The following is a 16,300-nucleotide window of genomic DNA, read 5'->3' as shown; positions in this document are numbered from 1 at the left end:
CAAGGAATTAAACACAGAATACTTCAGAGGTCATACACTTTGAGATCAACGTACCTGAGGAGGCAGGCACAACCCTGCAAAACGTCGTCTTTGATGCCAATTAAGTTTTCCACTTCATAATACTGATTACTGTGTACTAGTCAAGAAGATGCAAATAATTCAGAGTGGATGCAGGATTATGCAAGGTGCCCGCCACAGTGGAATTCTGTTTGTTCATTTTAAACTGCATAAATTTGCATAATCCTGCATCAACTTCTCAATCAGCCCTCATTTTTATTCCTAAAAATAAATTCAACATACACTCAATGTTAAAATAGTTTATTTTATAAAACCAGACTTTTAACATAAAACATTTTCCCCAGCAGCACATACTGCATAGAATAATAACATTTACAAAAATTAAAGCGAAAACAACACCATAGTGAACTTAAGAGTGAACAGAAAACATAAATAAACAGAGATAGCACTGATAGATCCATCTAGACACTTTAAGGTGCCCATCAATGGTACAATCTCCAGACCGATTGACCGTCCAATCTGATCTTTGCGATTGATCGTCAACAATCATTCGGGCCCACCAATGGAGAAAATGATAAGTAATCCAATCACACTAATAGAATAAGTCCAACATTTGTGTTGATGGAACCATTATTAGAATGCTCATTCATCGTCAATCACCACCGTTAACTTTACCCGATCTGATAGATCGTACAGTTTTGGTAGATTATACCGTTAATGGGCACCTTTACAGTGATGACTCAGAGAAGCCGAAAGAAGTACTGGAGAAGGCAGGGTTTAGTTCGTAGTAAAAAATATTTCTTGGAGACCCCCCCAAAAAAGCTGCCACCCCTTCCCAGAGGTCAGCCCCGGTGTCCCACTTTAGCTGAACTACCATCTTAATAGTGTGCTTTACGTTACGTGTGTGTGTGTGTGTGTGTGTGTGTGTGTGTGTGTGTGTGTGTGTGTGTGTGTGTGTGTGTGTGTGTGTGTGTGTGGACCATGCACATTTTAAGTGTCCATTGCTGGTGGTACTAATGTTTACATTTATTCCTCTCCCCCCCCCCTCCCCCATCTACTCTGTAACAGCAATGGTGGTGGTGGGGAAGGAATAAACCAGAGTAAACAGTCTCATCACTGCAGGATGCCATAACTCTGCCTTGAATCTATCTAGAATCCTAAATATTTAGCAAGCTATGTCTTCATGTAAACAGCCAAAGTATTGTGTCATTTCATTTATACAGACATACATTTATAAGGAAAGATGAAAGATTAAAAAAAAGGATGGATGCTGCAACAGCCTTTTGTAAGGTATAACATTTATCCTGACATTTCTTCTTGCAGGTTACAAAAAGTTTTACTACTGATTGTAGGCCCAAATTGAGCTGCTTTGTAACCACTAAGTACAGATTGCTGAGAAATTCTATGTATCCTGCATGAGCAATTGGGTGCCCATTCCGCTCTGAAGTAATGGACTAAATGGAGTGATTGGAAGATGGCTATGACACACCCATTTATCTGTTCCAGCTAGAACACTTTGGAATGTCTGTTCTACATGAAAACAAACAAAAAAGAGGTAGCCAAGCTAAAATAATACGTGGCATTAAGCTGTGCAGTGCATAAATAAATGGAGGGGTTTTTTATTTAGTGCAACAAAAGTGGAAACATTCAATTTAAACAAACTTATTCTTTACACTTTTTGGGAAAAAAAACATTTGTGAACTGTTTTAAGGATCTCTATTGATATGTCTTTTTTGTTATCTCACCAATATTACTCAACATTCCTGTCTTTAGGCTCCACTTAGATACCCAAGTGTCTGCATAAGAATATTATATCCCAACAGCAACAGCATAAATTCACTAGGCTGAAATGGTGGAGGGTCAGCAAGGAAAGAATTATAAATCCGGTCAGGTCTGTTTCATGTTTTGTTCATCTGCTTTGTAACATTCTGTGTGTACAGCAGAAAAAAAAATAATCTGAGGCCAATATGTATCGGGTCTGCCTTGATCAGATATCTTATAGCCACAAGTTGTTGGTACTGTTGGACATTACCCCCCCCCCACCCCCCATGCTTTTTTAAGGCTCATTGGAGACACTCTCAATATGTCTGCAATGCTTACCATGTTGGTGTATTGGTCAGTCTCAAAACTGCAGCAACATGCCACAAAATGTCTGATGACTAGAAGAGCATCAGCATTCTAAACCTTGTAACCAAAGTATACACTCAAACGTATTTGCTCTCAGTTGATAAATGATATTCCTAGCAGCATTGTCACAACACAGTTATCACTTTAGGGAATCTCAGCAAAATATTACAGGATCAGTTAGTTATATTGGATTGGTGACAGGAATAATATCACATACAGGTTAGTGCAGTGCAAATGTAATTCTTAAAGTGGTAATCTACCCTTTTTTTTCATCTACCCTTTTTAGTTCTAGTTTTAGGTGAAGTAATAATAATTCGTTTTTTTTGTATATCGCTTTTCTCCTGTCGGACTCAAAGCAATTGTGAGGCAGCCACTAGAGCGCACTCAGGAGCAGTGTAAGGGAGTCTTGCCCAAAGAACTCCTTACTGAATAGGTGCTGGCTTACTAACCAGGCAGAGCCGTGATTCGAATCCATGTCTCCTGTGTCAGAGGCGGAGCCCTTAACCATTACACTATCCAGCCACCACCTGTTTAATACAGCTTCTTTCCCTACAATGCGGTTACCGTTTGTGCTTAGTCAAACCTCTGTGAGGAGCTGCACTTGCTGGTACCCCTCTGTGGAATACAACTCAGCTTTCACCCCTCTTAGTGGTTGGTTTTCTATATTAATATAAGGACAATGTACATCAATGCAGGGAACCTGAAAAATCAGCTTACAGCACAAACCTGGCACTTACAGTATGAGTGAAGGTGGAAGGAGCTCTCTCTCTTGAAGTCACAAATATTTGATCTATAATGGCTCATTGACACTAAAAGAGGTGCAGAGCAGTGCTAGTCACCCCACACCACCTCCGTCACTATGGCGTCCCTAGTCACACCGCCTGCAGTGTGATGCTACCTACAGTAGATAATGTGTCCTGCCACATTTTCAAAACAGAGACAGATGGTTCCATTTACTATTAAATGGGGCTGTGCTGCTCCATATTCCACCATGGCCAGCAGTGGTGTCAAGCTGTGTGCACTGCCGCCTTGTGAATGGGACCATATACTTAGAAACTAACAACAAAAATGTAAAGACTTGAGTAGAGCTCTACCTTAAGCAGCCAGATGTAAACATGACACAGTGAAATGAAATACACATAAAACAAAACACATAAAAACATAACATAAAATATAGTAAGATAGAAATAACACCAGCGTAGGATTATCCTAGAGGCAAAGCTTTATGACTATCTTATCAGCATGCAATTGCCGGAAGGAGAAGATAAAAACATGCTAATATAAAACTGCAAGTGTTAGTCACGTATAGGAGCAAACTCAGTGTAGCCTTTTGATAGCAGATTGCTTCAGTACTGAATAATATGCTTAGCAGAGTAATTGACTCTTTACACGTCAAGATGTATTTGGCAATATCCCCATACCACCACTGGCTGGAGTTTACTACTGAAAATCATCAGCATCCTTTCACAACAGTGCAGTGCTGTGCCCTGAAAGATGCCTATTCCACAGTATTTTACAGCACTGTAAATGTGGCCCCAATCAGCTACAGTGAGTGGAGCCACACCGCAGCTGCTGGTGGTCTGGGCATATTACCAAGAGTTGTGCACCATTCAGCAGCTCTGGTAGTGTGAACAAGCCCCAATACCTTGCATTTCTCCCTTTCTACTCTGACAAGAAAGAACATAGTAATTAGTAAAAATGGTAACAGGAGCTGTGGTATATAATGTGCAATAGTGCCTACCAGAGAACCAGTGGAGTACTTGCTCGTGAGTGGTCAAATGCTTTTCCTTATTTTGTCAAGTAAAAAGTAAGAGAAATTTACGTGATACAGAAAAGTGGTTTCTTCAGTTATTAAAAATATTCAATCCATGAGCTTGTAAGCTCAGTGGTTTTATCTAATAAATTACCAACTTAAAAAGTGGACCTATAAGTCACCCCAGTGTAATGAGTGAAAAAGGTAAACAGATCTGCAATGGTTAGCTGTATCCTCCAGCTACAGTGTTGGCAGTGTTCTTTCAAGTCTAAAAGAAGGGTCTGAAATCAGGCAGTGCTACTGACTGGCGGACTTTGTCTGATCATTACCCCCTGGTAGGGATACTACAACCAGTGCCATACCAGAAGGATGGTGAGCTCCTAAGAGTCACTACAGTCACTTCTGACCCACGTCTACCTTTTATTCAATCACTGCACAGGCAGGTGATTTTAAAACAAGAGTTGTAGGTTTCAAGCATACATTTTTGCACAATACATCATTTTTGAATATACATAATTATGCTTATTCGAGAATTTGGTTTCCTGGAGACAATCGCAGTGGGGATGGACTTTTTGGATGAGCCAGCTGTGAAGAAAAGGTACAGTATTAAGTATGTGAGGGAAATTATTGTATAGCAACCTCTTTATAAATATCAATGCAAATATACACGTTAAAAGCATCCCTTACTTATGTGATAATATATTAGCTAAAATGCTGATTCATCAAAATAGCTCTAGTAGAAATCAACCCCACAACCTCTAATACAGAAAAAAGCAAAAATCCTTACTTAGAGAGCTATCCTGTCAACATCAACCGTTTGCAACTGCATAAAATTGAGAACATACTCTGGAGGGTGAGGTGGAATAGTAAAATGGTAACATCACAGGAGACCAGGCTTAAAGTGAATCAGAGGTGAGAGATACATGGAGGCTGGCATATTTATTTCCTTTTAAGCAATACTAGTTGCCTGGCTGCCCTGCTGATTCTCTGCCTCTAATACGTTCAACCATAGACCTTCAACAAGCATAAAGCAGATCAGGGGTTTCTGAAAATATTGTAAGAACTGACAAGATTAGCTGCATGCTTGTTTCTGGTATAATTCAGCCACTACTGCAGCCAAATAGATGAGAAGGGCTGCCAGGCAACTGGTATTGTTTAAAAAGAAATGAATATGGCAGCCCCCATATCGCGCTCACCTCAGGTTCACTTTAAAATATATGTTACAGGCAGAAAGCACTCTGGAAACTTAAGTTCATGCTGTAATGCTGGAAACACACGTTGCGATTTCCCGCTCGATCCGCGTGGGATCGATTCGATTATTTCCAACATGTTCGATCGGGTTTCGATGGATACAGCCGTCGATTTTGCATATTAAGTATGCAAAATGACGGCTGTATCCATCGAAACCCAATCGAACATGTTGGAAATAACCGAACCGATCGACCAGGATTGAGCGGTGGGAGGTGTTTTTTTTTTAAAACAAAAAACGAAGCAAGCTAAATTAATAAAATAGATATATATTATAATATATATATATATATATATATATATATATATATATATATATATATATATATATATATATATATATATATATATATATATATATATATATATATATATATATATATATATATATATATATACACATATATACATATATACACACACACACACACACACACTGTGTGTGTGTTTGTGGGGGGGGAATCGGATCCCACCAACAGAAGCTCTGTTGGATGGGAGAGAGGGGGGGGGGGGGGAAATCACTTGTGTGCCGAGTTGTGCGTCCCTGCAGATATGCCTTAAAGCTGCAGTGATCAAATAGGGAAAAAATGGCCTGGTCTTTAGGGGGGTTTAGCACTGCAGTCCTCAGTTGATTGAAGAAGATCTGTGGCAAAAAAAAAACCAAAGAAACAAGTTTGATACTTAGCTTAGTAGAGGGAAGCCTCTGGATCCCCCAGAGGCTTCTTCAATCCTTTTTGAACCCTCCGCTGGTCAGCAGGACCCTCTTCTTCCTCGTGGTTGCGCTCCTGTCAGTGAGCAAGCATTCCCGCGCTGTGCAGGGGCACAGACGGCCCGCACCTACGCAGTAGATTCTGCGCAGGCAGTATTGCACAGCAGTATGACTGCACTCATACACAGAGAGGAGCGCAGCCATGCAAACATATTTGACAAGCCATTGTCAAGTAGGTGCAGAGGGCCTAAGTGCTTGAACAGCAAGATCAATGGGGATGGGGGAAGCCTCTTGATTATCCACAGTCTCTTCTCTACTGAGGCAAGTATCTAACTTGTAAAATTTTGCCTTCAGGTACACTTTAACATAGAGAGAGTTGAAAAACTTTTGAAATGGCCTTGAGAAAGCATCCAAAGCAGATCACTTAGCCATGAAGTCTTTTTGGTGGAGGTTTTGGTGAAGTTAATGGTAGCAGAGTTAATAGTCACATGAATGTCAGTAGGTAAGTATTTCCACTTTTTTGGGTACGGAAGTCCAGGAAGGTTGAGGCTAGGTCGGCTTATGAAGAGGGTCACCGTCTCAAGCTTTATTAAAAGGTAATTTGGCGTAAGGCTTGGTTTATCAGTCAAAGGAAGGTATCAGGAAAAGAGAGTTAACATTAGATTGGGAAGAAGGTAGAACTGAAAATAAACTAAAGAGATAAATCATACGTAGTAGCAAAAGTGTACCGTATAGAAATATACTGTTGTCTTATTTTTCACATTGTATAGGGTCACATTTTGAATGTGAAATGTGCAGCTACCTCATCTGCATAGATAACCACACCTCACACCTTTTTTAACAATTGCTGTGCAAAGAAATAAAAAGTCCCCTCAGACAAGTTATATTCCACTTTTCATTTCAGTTCAGGTACACTTTAAGGTTGTATTCACAGTGCCACGTTGCGGAGCTGCGTTATAAAGTCTTATAACGCAGCTTACCGCACTGCAATGATAATCCTATGGGCCATTCACAGTGCGACGTTATCGTGGTGTTGAAAATGTTGCATTGTGGTAACTCCCTGCTTACAGTGCGTTACCTCTTAACGCAGACACATTGCGACACTATTCAAATTTTTGTTATGAACTGCAAGTAAGGCTTATTTTTGGAGTAGGGTTTATACAGTGGTTTGCAAAAGTATTCGGTCCCCTTCAAGTTTTCCACATTTTGTCATATTACTGTCACAAACATGAATCAATTTTATTGGAATTCCACGTGAAAGACCAATACAAAGTGGTGTACATGTGAGAAGTGGAACGAAAATCATACATGATTCCAAACATTTAAAAAAAAAAAATAACTGCAAAGTGGGGTGTGCGTAATTATTCATCCATCTTCCCATCAACACTGACCAGCTTCCCTGTCCCTGCTGAAGAGAAGCACCCCCAGAGCATGATGCTGCCACCACCATATTTGAGAGTGGGGATGGTGTGTTCAGAGTGATGTGCAATGTTAGTTTTCTGCTACACATAGCGTTTTGCATTTTGGCCAAAAAGTTCCATTTTGGTCTCATCTGACCAGAGCACCTTCTTCCACATGGTTGCTGTGTCCCCCACATGCCTTGTGGCAAACTGCAAACGGGACTTCTTATGCTTTCTGTTAACAATGGCTTTCTTCTTGCCACTCTTCCATAAAGGCCAACTTTGTGCAGTGCACCACTAATAGTTGTCCTATGGGCAGATTCCCCCACCTGAGGTGTAGATTTCTGCAGCTCGTCCAGTCACCATGGGCCTCTTGACTGCACTTCTGATCAGCGCTCTCCTTGTTCGGCCTGCGAGTTTAGGTGGACGGCCTTGTCTTGGTAGGTTTACAGTTGTGCCATACTCCGATTTCTGAATGATCGCTTGAACAGTGCTCCGTGGGATGTTCAAGGCTTTGGAAATGTTTTTGTAGCCTAAGCCGGCTTTAAATTTCTCAATAACTTGACCTGTCTGGTGTGTTCTTTGGACTTCATGGTGTTGTTGCTCCCAATATTCTCTTAGACAACCTCTGAGGACATCACAGAGCAGCTGTATTTGTACTGACATTATATTACACACAGGTGCACTCTATTTAGTCATTAGCACTCATCAGGCAATGTCTATGGGCAACTGACTGCACTCAGACCAAAGGGGGCTGAATAATTACGCACACACCACTTTGCAGTTATTTATTTGTAAACATTTTTTTGAATCATCTATGATTTTCGTTCCACTTCTCACGTGTACACCACTTTGTATTGGTCTTTCACGTGGAATTCAAATAAAATTGATTTATGTTTGTGGCAGTAATATGACAAAATGTGAAAAACTTCAAGGGGGCCGAATACTTTTGCAAACCACTGTATTTCAAGCACTCTTAAAAATCCTGAAAGTAATCAAAGCTTATTTTTCAGGTAGGACTTATGTCAAATGCATGTTTGTTGTTTCAGACACGGTTTGCTTTATTGTGATAGATCTGTGCAGTAGGATAGAGATAGATATATATATCTATCACATAGCAGACTAACCTGAAATTTTCGCCTTAAAGCATTTGTCATCAATGGAGTCAGTCCTGTACCATTTTCCTTGTTCTCTCTCTCATACAACGGGGTTCCTCCTGGGCTCCTGATGAAGAAGACTTGGTTTGACTCAAATGTTTTCAAACTTCTTATGAAACTTTTGATTATACATCAACATCTCTGAAGAGATTCTAGTTGCCATGAGTGGGCACAGCAGTCTTTCAGAAAAAGCTCTAAAGATTCCTACATATTTTAAAATGTTTTCTTGTAACATTATTCTTGGAGGCATATTTACAAAAGAAATGTAAACTTAATGTATGCAGACAAAGCCCCAGCTCTATAGAACTCTCTCCCACAGTCAGTCTAAGAGGCTTCAAACCTAAACATCTTCAAAAATGTACAAAAACCCAGTTAGTTTCCTGAACCTAAGAGAATGCATCATTTTTGCATGCAGTGTTTAGAGTTCCCTGGCAGAAAAAAAAACACATTATTTTTATGGTGATGAGATATAACCTGCAATACTAGCTGGCAACTGTACAACTCGGTCAGGCAGTATGCAGCCAGGTGATTTAAACTGTTAGGTAAACAGTACATCATCTCATGTCATAAGGTGTAATTATACTGGCACTCAAGCAGAATGGAGACTCAAAACATAATGGCCAGATCCAGTTTTTATAGGAAGTCAAACTTCAGTCAATCTGATATGCATGCTTGTCCAGGGTCTATAACTAAGTGTATTAACGGCAGTGGATCAGCAGAACAACCAGGCAATCTGCATCGTTTAAAAGGAAATAATTATGGCAGACTTCATATCCCTCTCACTTCAGGTGTCCTTTATAGTGGATGTCAATTGGGTCCACAAAAATGAAACTAGTGGGGAGGCTGACTGATACTAACACTTAGGCTACTTACACACTAAGACGTTGCGTTTTAGGGGACGTATTGGTCGCATAACGTGCCCCTAACGCAACGCATGGTGGTGTGGGAGAGGACGTTAGAGTGAGCCGCGCTAGGCGGCTCTATCCGCATAAGGTCTCCCATAGTGGCGCTGATTGGCCGGCGGGACCACGTGATGCGGAGCGAGACACTCCGCATCACGTGGTCCCGCCGGCCAATCAGCAGCCGCCAGTGCAGTGCATATTAAGTAGCCATGTGCGCGGCTACTGTATCGGCATCTCCCTGCCTCCTCTCCGCCCCCCCCCCCACTGAGCATGTGCAAACAGTCTAACGTAGAACGCACAGCATGCTGCACTTTCACTACAACGTGCAGCGTTACATGTAACGCAACGTGGGCACTGTGAACAGCCCACTTGTGTTACATTGCGTTGGGGGAGCGTTACAGGCTGCACTAACGTGCACCTGTAATGTCCCACTGTGAAAGCAGCCTAAAGGTTGATTTACTAAATGTTGTTCTGAGCTGCCTAATATATATGTGATTTAGCAAACAGTTACTAGAACTTGTAGGTTACTTATTAGCCTCTACAAAAGTGAAAGGCTGAGGATTAGTAAAGTTTGGCCCTGTTCACACTGGGGATCGCAAAATGCTAGCAAATCACCAGCACAAAATCGCCATCACAATTTGTGTTTTTTTTTGTTTTTTTTACAGTTGAACTGCGATCACTCCAAAGTTGTGGAAAAGCACTGCTTGCGCCGCGCTTTCGTTTTCTGAAAATTGCTGGCGATTACTGAATTGAGATCACTAGCATATACTATTACACTAGCACTTTTCAAAGTGCTAGCGTTCGCCAGTGATTCGGTAATCTGCGGAAAACGCCCACAAATCGCCCCAGTGTCCAGCCCACCACCATGCTACACACAAATGCTGAGTGTGAAGGTGCTAATGCTGCATCATATACAGTCTTACCAAGGGGTTCATCTTTTCACTCTCGTCAGGTCCATTTCATACATAAACAATGTGTGCCGTACAAAACCTATTAACCTCTATGGCGGTGTTTCAACATGTTAACATACTGTACATAATGCACACACAGTGGACTTACCTCATCAGGTTGACCCTTTTGAGGTGGCGTCTCAAGTCCAGAGGGCTTTTACTAAGCTTATCTCTGTATCCAATAAAATACATAAAGTAATTATTTATTTAACTAAAGAATATTTTCTATGGATGTATTCTTCATTAACCTGCTTACTTGAAAATGTGTGCAAGTCGTCTTGGTGGCATCTTGGAACTGCTCTTTAGGCTTACACCTTGTAATTCAGAAATGGAGATGTATGGAATACCTTCATATTTTAGTGATCCCACCTTAAAATAATACAGTTAAACAGGATATTAAATATCCACAGTAACAAAACTACTAGTACTATAACCAAAAATAAAAATATGTTTATATGTAGTTTTCCATTAAAGAGAGACTGAAGCCTATTAAAATACTTATTTTTACCTGCTATTTATGTTAAGCAATGTTAGCAGTGCTGAAACGCTGCATTCCCGCAGCAGAACGAGGGTTTTATACCCCCCAAATCCCTGGGTTTTATACCCCCCAAATCCTCGGGTTTTATAACCCCCAAATCCCCGGGTTTTATACCCCCCCCCCCCCCCCCCAAAAAAAATCGGGGAGCGCTTCCTGGTAGAGGCAGAGCTTAGCGCTGTAGCTCTGCCTGTACTGGAGTCAATCTCCGCCTCTCTCCGCCCCTCTCAGTCTTCTTTCACTGTGAGGGGCTGGGAGAGGCGGAGATTGACTCCAGTAGAGGCAGAGCTACATTACAAAGCTCTGCCTCACCGGGCAGCAAAATCCACGACCTGGAAAGTCTCGGAATTTTCCCCCAGTATTTGGGGGGTATAAAGCCCTTATAGGATTCAGACTCTCTTAACTACCCTAAGACCGGCTCACGCCAATGGGCGTGAAAAAAAAAATATTTAACAACTGGTGGGCGATCAGACCCCACCAACAGAAAGCTCTGTTGTTGGGGAGAAAAGTGTGTGTGTGTGTGTGTGTGTGTGTGTGTGTGTGTGTGTGTGTGTGTGTGTGTGGTTAGGGGTTTCGGGGGAGAGAATAATTTGTGCCGAGTTGTGCAGCCCTGCAGCTTGGCCTTATTTAAAGCTGCAGTGGCCTGTTAAGCAAAAAATGCCCTGGTCTTTAGGGGGGTTTAGCACTGTAGTCCTCAAGTGGTTCAAGCTCGTAAAGCCCTGTACACATGCTAGATTAAAGTTGCCTGAGGCAGCTGGCTGACGTGTACAGCAGCGCCTGACTGGCCAGCCATTCGCCAGCTGGATCAACTCAGCCAATACATTAGTTCTCACTGCTCACCCCACTTGCCGCATGGCGGGTATTCAGCTGTACAGCGGAGTCCGTGCCTGTACAGCCTTGGGCCAGCAATTTTGCTTAAGAGATCCCAGTCAGGCGACAGCAATCCAGCATGTGTACGGGCCTTTAGACAAATAATAGTTAATGAAATTTGTTGACATGTAATCCTCCAACTCTCAGCTAACTCCATAAGTCTCTGGATCTTTTCTGCTCTTCATTCTAGACCGGTGGTGAGCGACTTAATCTTTAGCAGCATTGTAGAGGTGACCCCATGTGAAAAGGGTAACGTCTACAAATGGTTTAGAAGGTTTTAGCATTTATGCTTTCAGTATACCTGAAATTATATTCCATTTTAAAAGGAGGGCTGTAACATCCCAAAATAAAAAATTGGCACAAAATAGTGCCCCAAACATATATGTAGCCCCCCTCCCCCTTTTCTAAAATATTTCCCCATTACCTCCTTACTTGGAGATAATTTACTGATCTGAGGCTGTGATCCGCTAACACATTTTAGTGTCGTAGGAGAAAAAAAAAAAAAAGTAGATTGAGCGGATCAGGTAGCCTCCAAAACTACCGCTCTTGTGGGAAGCAATGGCCCACTCCTACTTTTGTGACCTCTGGAATGAGAGTTTTATTCTCTCATTCACCGCATGCAGGGAGGCGGGGGAGCGGCAGGGGGCATGGCGAGGGAGAGAGCTGTCCAACAGCAGCTCTGGAAACCTGCAGGAATGCCCCTGGGGGTGTTTGAACAGGGAATCCCTCTCCCATGTTTACCTCCAAGATAGCGACAAAATATTGTATCTAATCTCGAGGGGAGAAGGCTATGGCCTGGCGGTGGGGGGGGTGGGCTTTGGGGGGCAGAGAGCGGCTGTGAGCGGGCAGAGGCATGTCATGAGGCAGAGAAAATGCTTCTGTGTCCCTTCTGCCCACTTGGGTTCTCTTTAATGTCAAAAACACCTGATCTGCAGAATGCTTGTTCAGGGTTTATGGCTAAAAGTATTAGAGTCAGAGGATCAGCAGGACTGCCAGGCAACCGGTATTGTTTAACAGTGAATAAATATAGCAGCCTCCATATCCCTCTCACTTCAGTTCTCCTTTAACCATTTTAAACTCGTAACCCTAACCTACCAAGTTCTCCACAATTTCTCTCACCTGTACATCTCCTCACTAGTTTCCAGATACCAACGCAACCTCAATCTCCACTCCACACACGACCTTCTTTGTCATCCACTAGAATCACCTCTTTGCATTCACGTATACAAGATTTTCCATAAGCCTCAGGCCTCTCCTGGAATCTCTTGCCAAAACACATCTCTCACTCTCCAAAGCGCTCCCTAAAAACTAACCTTTTCCGACAAGCATACACTTTTAACTACTTAAAGAGAACCCGAGGTGGGATTTAATTATGTTAGTGGGGCACAGAGGCTGGTTGTGCACACTAACACCAGCCTCCGTTGCCCCATGGTGTGCCTCCAGGACCCCCCTGCGCGCCTCTACACCCCCCACAGTGCTGGCGACACGCAGCGTCACCAGCACAATGTTTACCTATGTGCTGTCTGTTAGCGCTGCTCCCCCGCCTCCTCCGTATCGGCGCTACCCGCCCGCGTCACTTTTTTATTTATTATTTATTTATTGTATTTATAAAGCGCCAACATATTACGCAGCGCTGAACATTAATTTAGGTTACAGACAATATTTAGGGGTGACATACAGCAATATGACAATACAGGAATAATAGAAAACCAGATCACACGGCACAGTATGAGTGCCAGGTAATGCTTAGTCATTGGATTGAGCATGTAGATTAGGCAAGTTAGGTTCACTCAGATGCATAGCATGGGTTCACAGTAATGGAGGTGCATGATCAGGTAGGACACAAAAGGAGGAGGACCCTGCCCAAAGGCTTACAATCTAGAGGGAGAGGTAAGGACACGAACGGTAGGGGACCAGAGTTTAGCTGTAGGTTTAGAGCACTTGTGAGGGGTAGTAGGCCAGAGTGAAAAGGTGAGTTTTGAGGGCTTTCTTGAAGATGTTGAAGGAGGGGGCTGCCCTAATGGGTGGAGGTAGGGAGTTCCATAGTGTTGGAGCAGCTTTTGAGAAGTCCTGGAGGCGTGCATGGGACTGGGTGATGCGGGGGGCGGTTAGGCGAAGTTCATTGGAAGAGCGGAGTGAGCGGCTAGGTGTGTACCTCTGAGTAAGATAGGAAAAGTAGGTTGGACAGGTTTTGTGGACAGATTTGTAGGTCAGACACAGTATCTTGAATTTGATTCTGGACTGGATAGGAAGCCAGTGGAGGGATTCTAGGAGGGGATCTGCCGTGGTGGAGCGATGGGAACAGTGGATAATTCTGGCTGCCGCATTCATGATGGACTGCAGTGGAGCTGTTCGGGTCATAGGGAGACCAGACAGCAGGGCATTGCAGTAGTCAAGGCGGGAAATTATGAGGGCATGGATGAGGAGTTTGGTGGTGGCAGAGGTCAGGAAAGGGCGAATCTTACAGATGTTACGAAGGTGGAAGTTGCAGGACTTTGTGAGGTTTTGGATGTGGGAAGTGAAGGAGAGTGCGGAGTCCAGGGTGACACCCAGAGAACGGGCTTGAGAGGTAGGGCGAATGGTAGTGTGGTTAACAGTGACATGCACATCTGGGAGGTTCGTGGATGGCCGGGGTGGGAAGATCATAAATTCCGTTTTGTCTAGATTTAGTTTCAGGAACCTAGCGGACATCCAGGAGGAGATGGCTGATAGGCAGGAGGAGACCTTGTCCATGGTAGTGGTGGATATGTCAGGGGTGTGGAGGTAGATGTGGGTGTCATCTGCATACAGATGATAGTTAAAACCCATGGAGGAGATAACCTTGCCAATGGAGGATGTGTATAGCGTGAACAGTAGGGGGCCAAGGACCGAACCTTGGGGGACTCCCACCGAGAGGTGGACGAGGACTCATTGAAGGCGGTCGTGAAGGAGCGGTTGGAGAGGTAGGATGAAAGCCAGGACAGGGCGAGATCGTGAATGCCCAAGGACTGGAGGGACTGGAGGAGTAGGGGATGATCTACTGTGTCATAGGGTGGAGGAGGAGCTGGTTGGGAGGGGGTGGGAGGTGAAGATTGGAGATTGGATATTTCTTGGCGGATGGAGACAATTTTGTTGGTGAAGTGGGTGGCTAAATCTGTGACAGAGAGGGAGGAAACGGAGGGTGGGGGGGGGTGGGTTTAAGCAGGGAGTTGAAAGTGGCAAAAAGACGCCGGGGATTGGAAGCTTGTGCTCCGATAAGCTTGGTAAAGTATTCCTGCTTCGCATGAGCAAGGGCAGCGTGGAACTGCAGCAGGTTGGTCTTGTACTGTAGGAAATCCTGGTTAAGTCTAGTTTTTCTCCATTTCCGTTCAGTGGCACGTGTTTTCCTCTGGAGGTTGCGAGTATGGGTAGTGCGCCAGGGCTGGGGGTTAGGGGTTGGTGGCGGCAAAATATTGGTGGAGCAGCTTTCTCTAGGGCTGATGAGAGAGTTTGGCGATACTGAGCTGCAGCAAGATTAGGACAGGTTAGGGTGGGGAGAGTGGAGGAGAGGGCATGGAGGGGGTCAGCAAGGACGCTAGGGTTGAGCTTGCGTAGGTCTCGCTGCCATCGACCAGGTGGGTGGGTGGGTAATTTGGAGGTGCTTTCCGTGAGGAGGTTGAAGGTGAGAAGGTGATGGTCTGAGGGTGGGAAGGGACGCGGGCAGGTAGCGCCGATACGGAGGTGGCGGGGGAGCGGCACTAACAGAAAGCACATAGGTAAACATTGTGCTGGCGACACGCTGCGTGTCGCCAGCACTGCGGGGGGTATAGCAGCACGCAGGGGGGTCCTGGAGGCACACCATGGGGCAACGGAGGCTGGGGTTAGTGTGCACAACCAGCCTCTGTGCCCCACTAACATAATGAAATCCCACCTCGGGTTCTCTTTAAGGACCATGCTAATTGAAATCTATGCCCTGTTTTGATGCTGATTTGGCTGCCAGGGTGTATTTTTCAATTCACCGCTGCAGTGCGCATCCGCCGTTCTCGCCGCTCCCGCCGCTGTCTCCCATCGCAGCTCACTCACCCTGTCAGTCTCTCTGACTGCAGAGCCCTGTGAGCCAGTCAGGAGCCGATTTCATTGGCTCCTGGCCGTGTCTATCAATGTAAGCAACTCCCATAGGCTTACATTGATTGACACCTTCAGGAGCCAATGAAAGCGGCTCCTGACTGGCTAACATGACTCTGCCATCATAGAGATGGCAGAGTGTTTGTCCTGAGGATCCTGGTGAGGCGTGGACAACGGTGGCGGCGGGTATGTGCAGCGATTCGTCGGTATTCCATCGTTATTGTACCAGCGGTCTCTGGTCTTTAAAGGGGCAGAGATCACGGGTACTTAAGTGGTTAACTTAGGCCATTTCCCTTCAACCTCTGGCCAAGTTGTGCTCATGTGTTTGTATATACACCTTGTATCCTCCCTATTCCTTTAGATTCTGAGCGTGCAAGGGCTGGGCTCTCTCACCCTTTTGTGTCTTGAAATTTGCTACACATTTTGTTCATCATGTTACAACTGTGATTACTATGTCCACATGTAATTCTGTAGTATGTAGCAATGTCTGTATTTTGTATATACCATTGTCTCTATTATTATGTACCCCATGTGTATTTCTTACTCAT

General features: G+C 44.0%; 1 protein-coding gene across 2 annotated transcripts in view; it reads right to left on the bottom strand.

Moving 5' to 3' along the window:
• Positions 1-302: 302 nt before the first annotated feature.
• Positions 303-16,300, bottom strand: part of PRR11 (proline rich 11) — a 41,852-nt gene continuing 25,854 nt past the window's right edge. For both annotated transcript variants that reach the window (XM_068268645.1, XM_068268644.1), the window contains exons 7-10: positions 10,521-10,633; positions 10,374-10,436; positions 8,383-8,479; positions 303-4,483 (exon numbers count right to left, since the gene is read on the bottom strand). In XM_068268645.1, the coding sequence (XP_068124746.1) occupies positions 4,421-4,483; positions 8,383-8,479; positions 10,374-10,436; positions 10,521-10,633 (336 nt within the window). In that variant the 3' untranslated portion in view covers positions 303-4,420. The remainder of the gene's footprint in view (positions 4,484-8,382; positions 8,480-10,373; positions 10,437-10,520; positions 10,634-16,300) is intronic.

Source organism: Hyperolius riggenbachi, chromosome 2, assembly GCF_040937935.1.
Source record: "Hyperolius riggenbachi isolate aHypRig1 chromosome 2, aHypRig1.pri, whole genome shotgun sequence".
In the NCBI taxonomy this organism is placed as follows: Eukaryota; Metazoa; Chordata; class Amphibia; order Anura; family Hyperoliidae; genus Hyperolius; species Hyperolius riggenbachi.
This window is presented reverse-complemented; position numbering and strand designations above follow the sequence as displayed.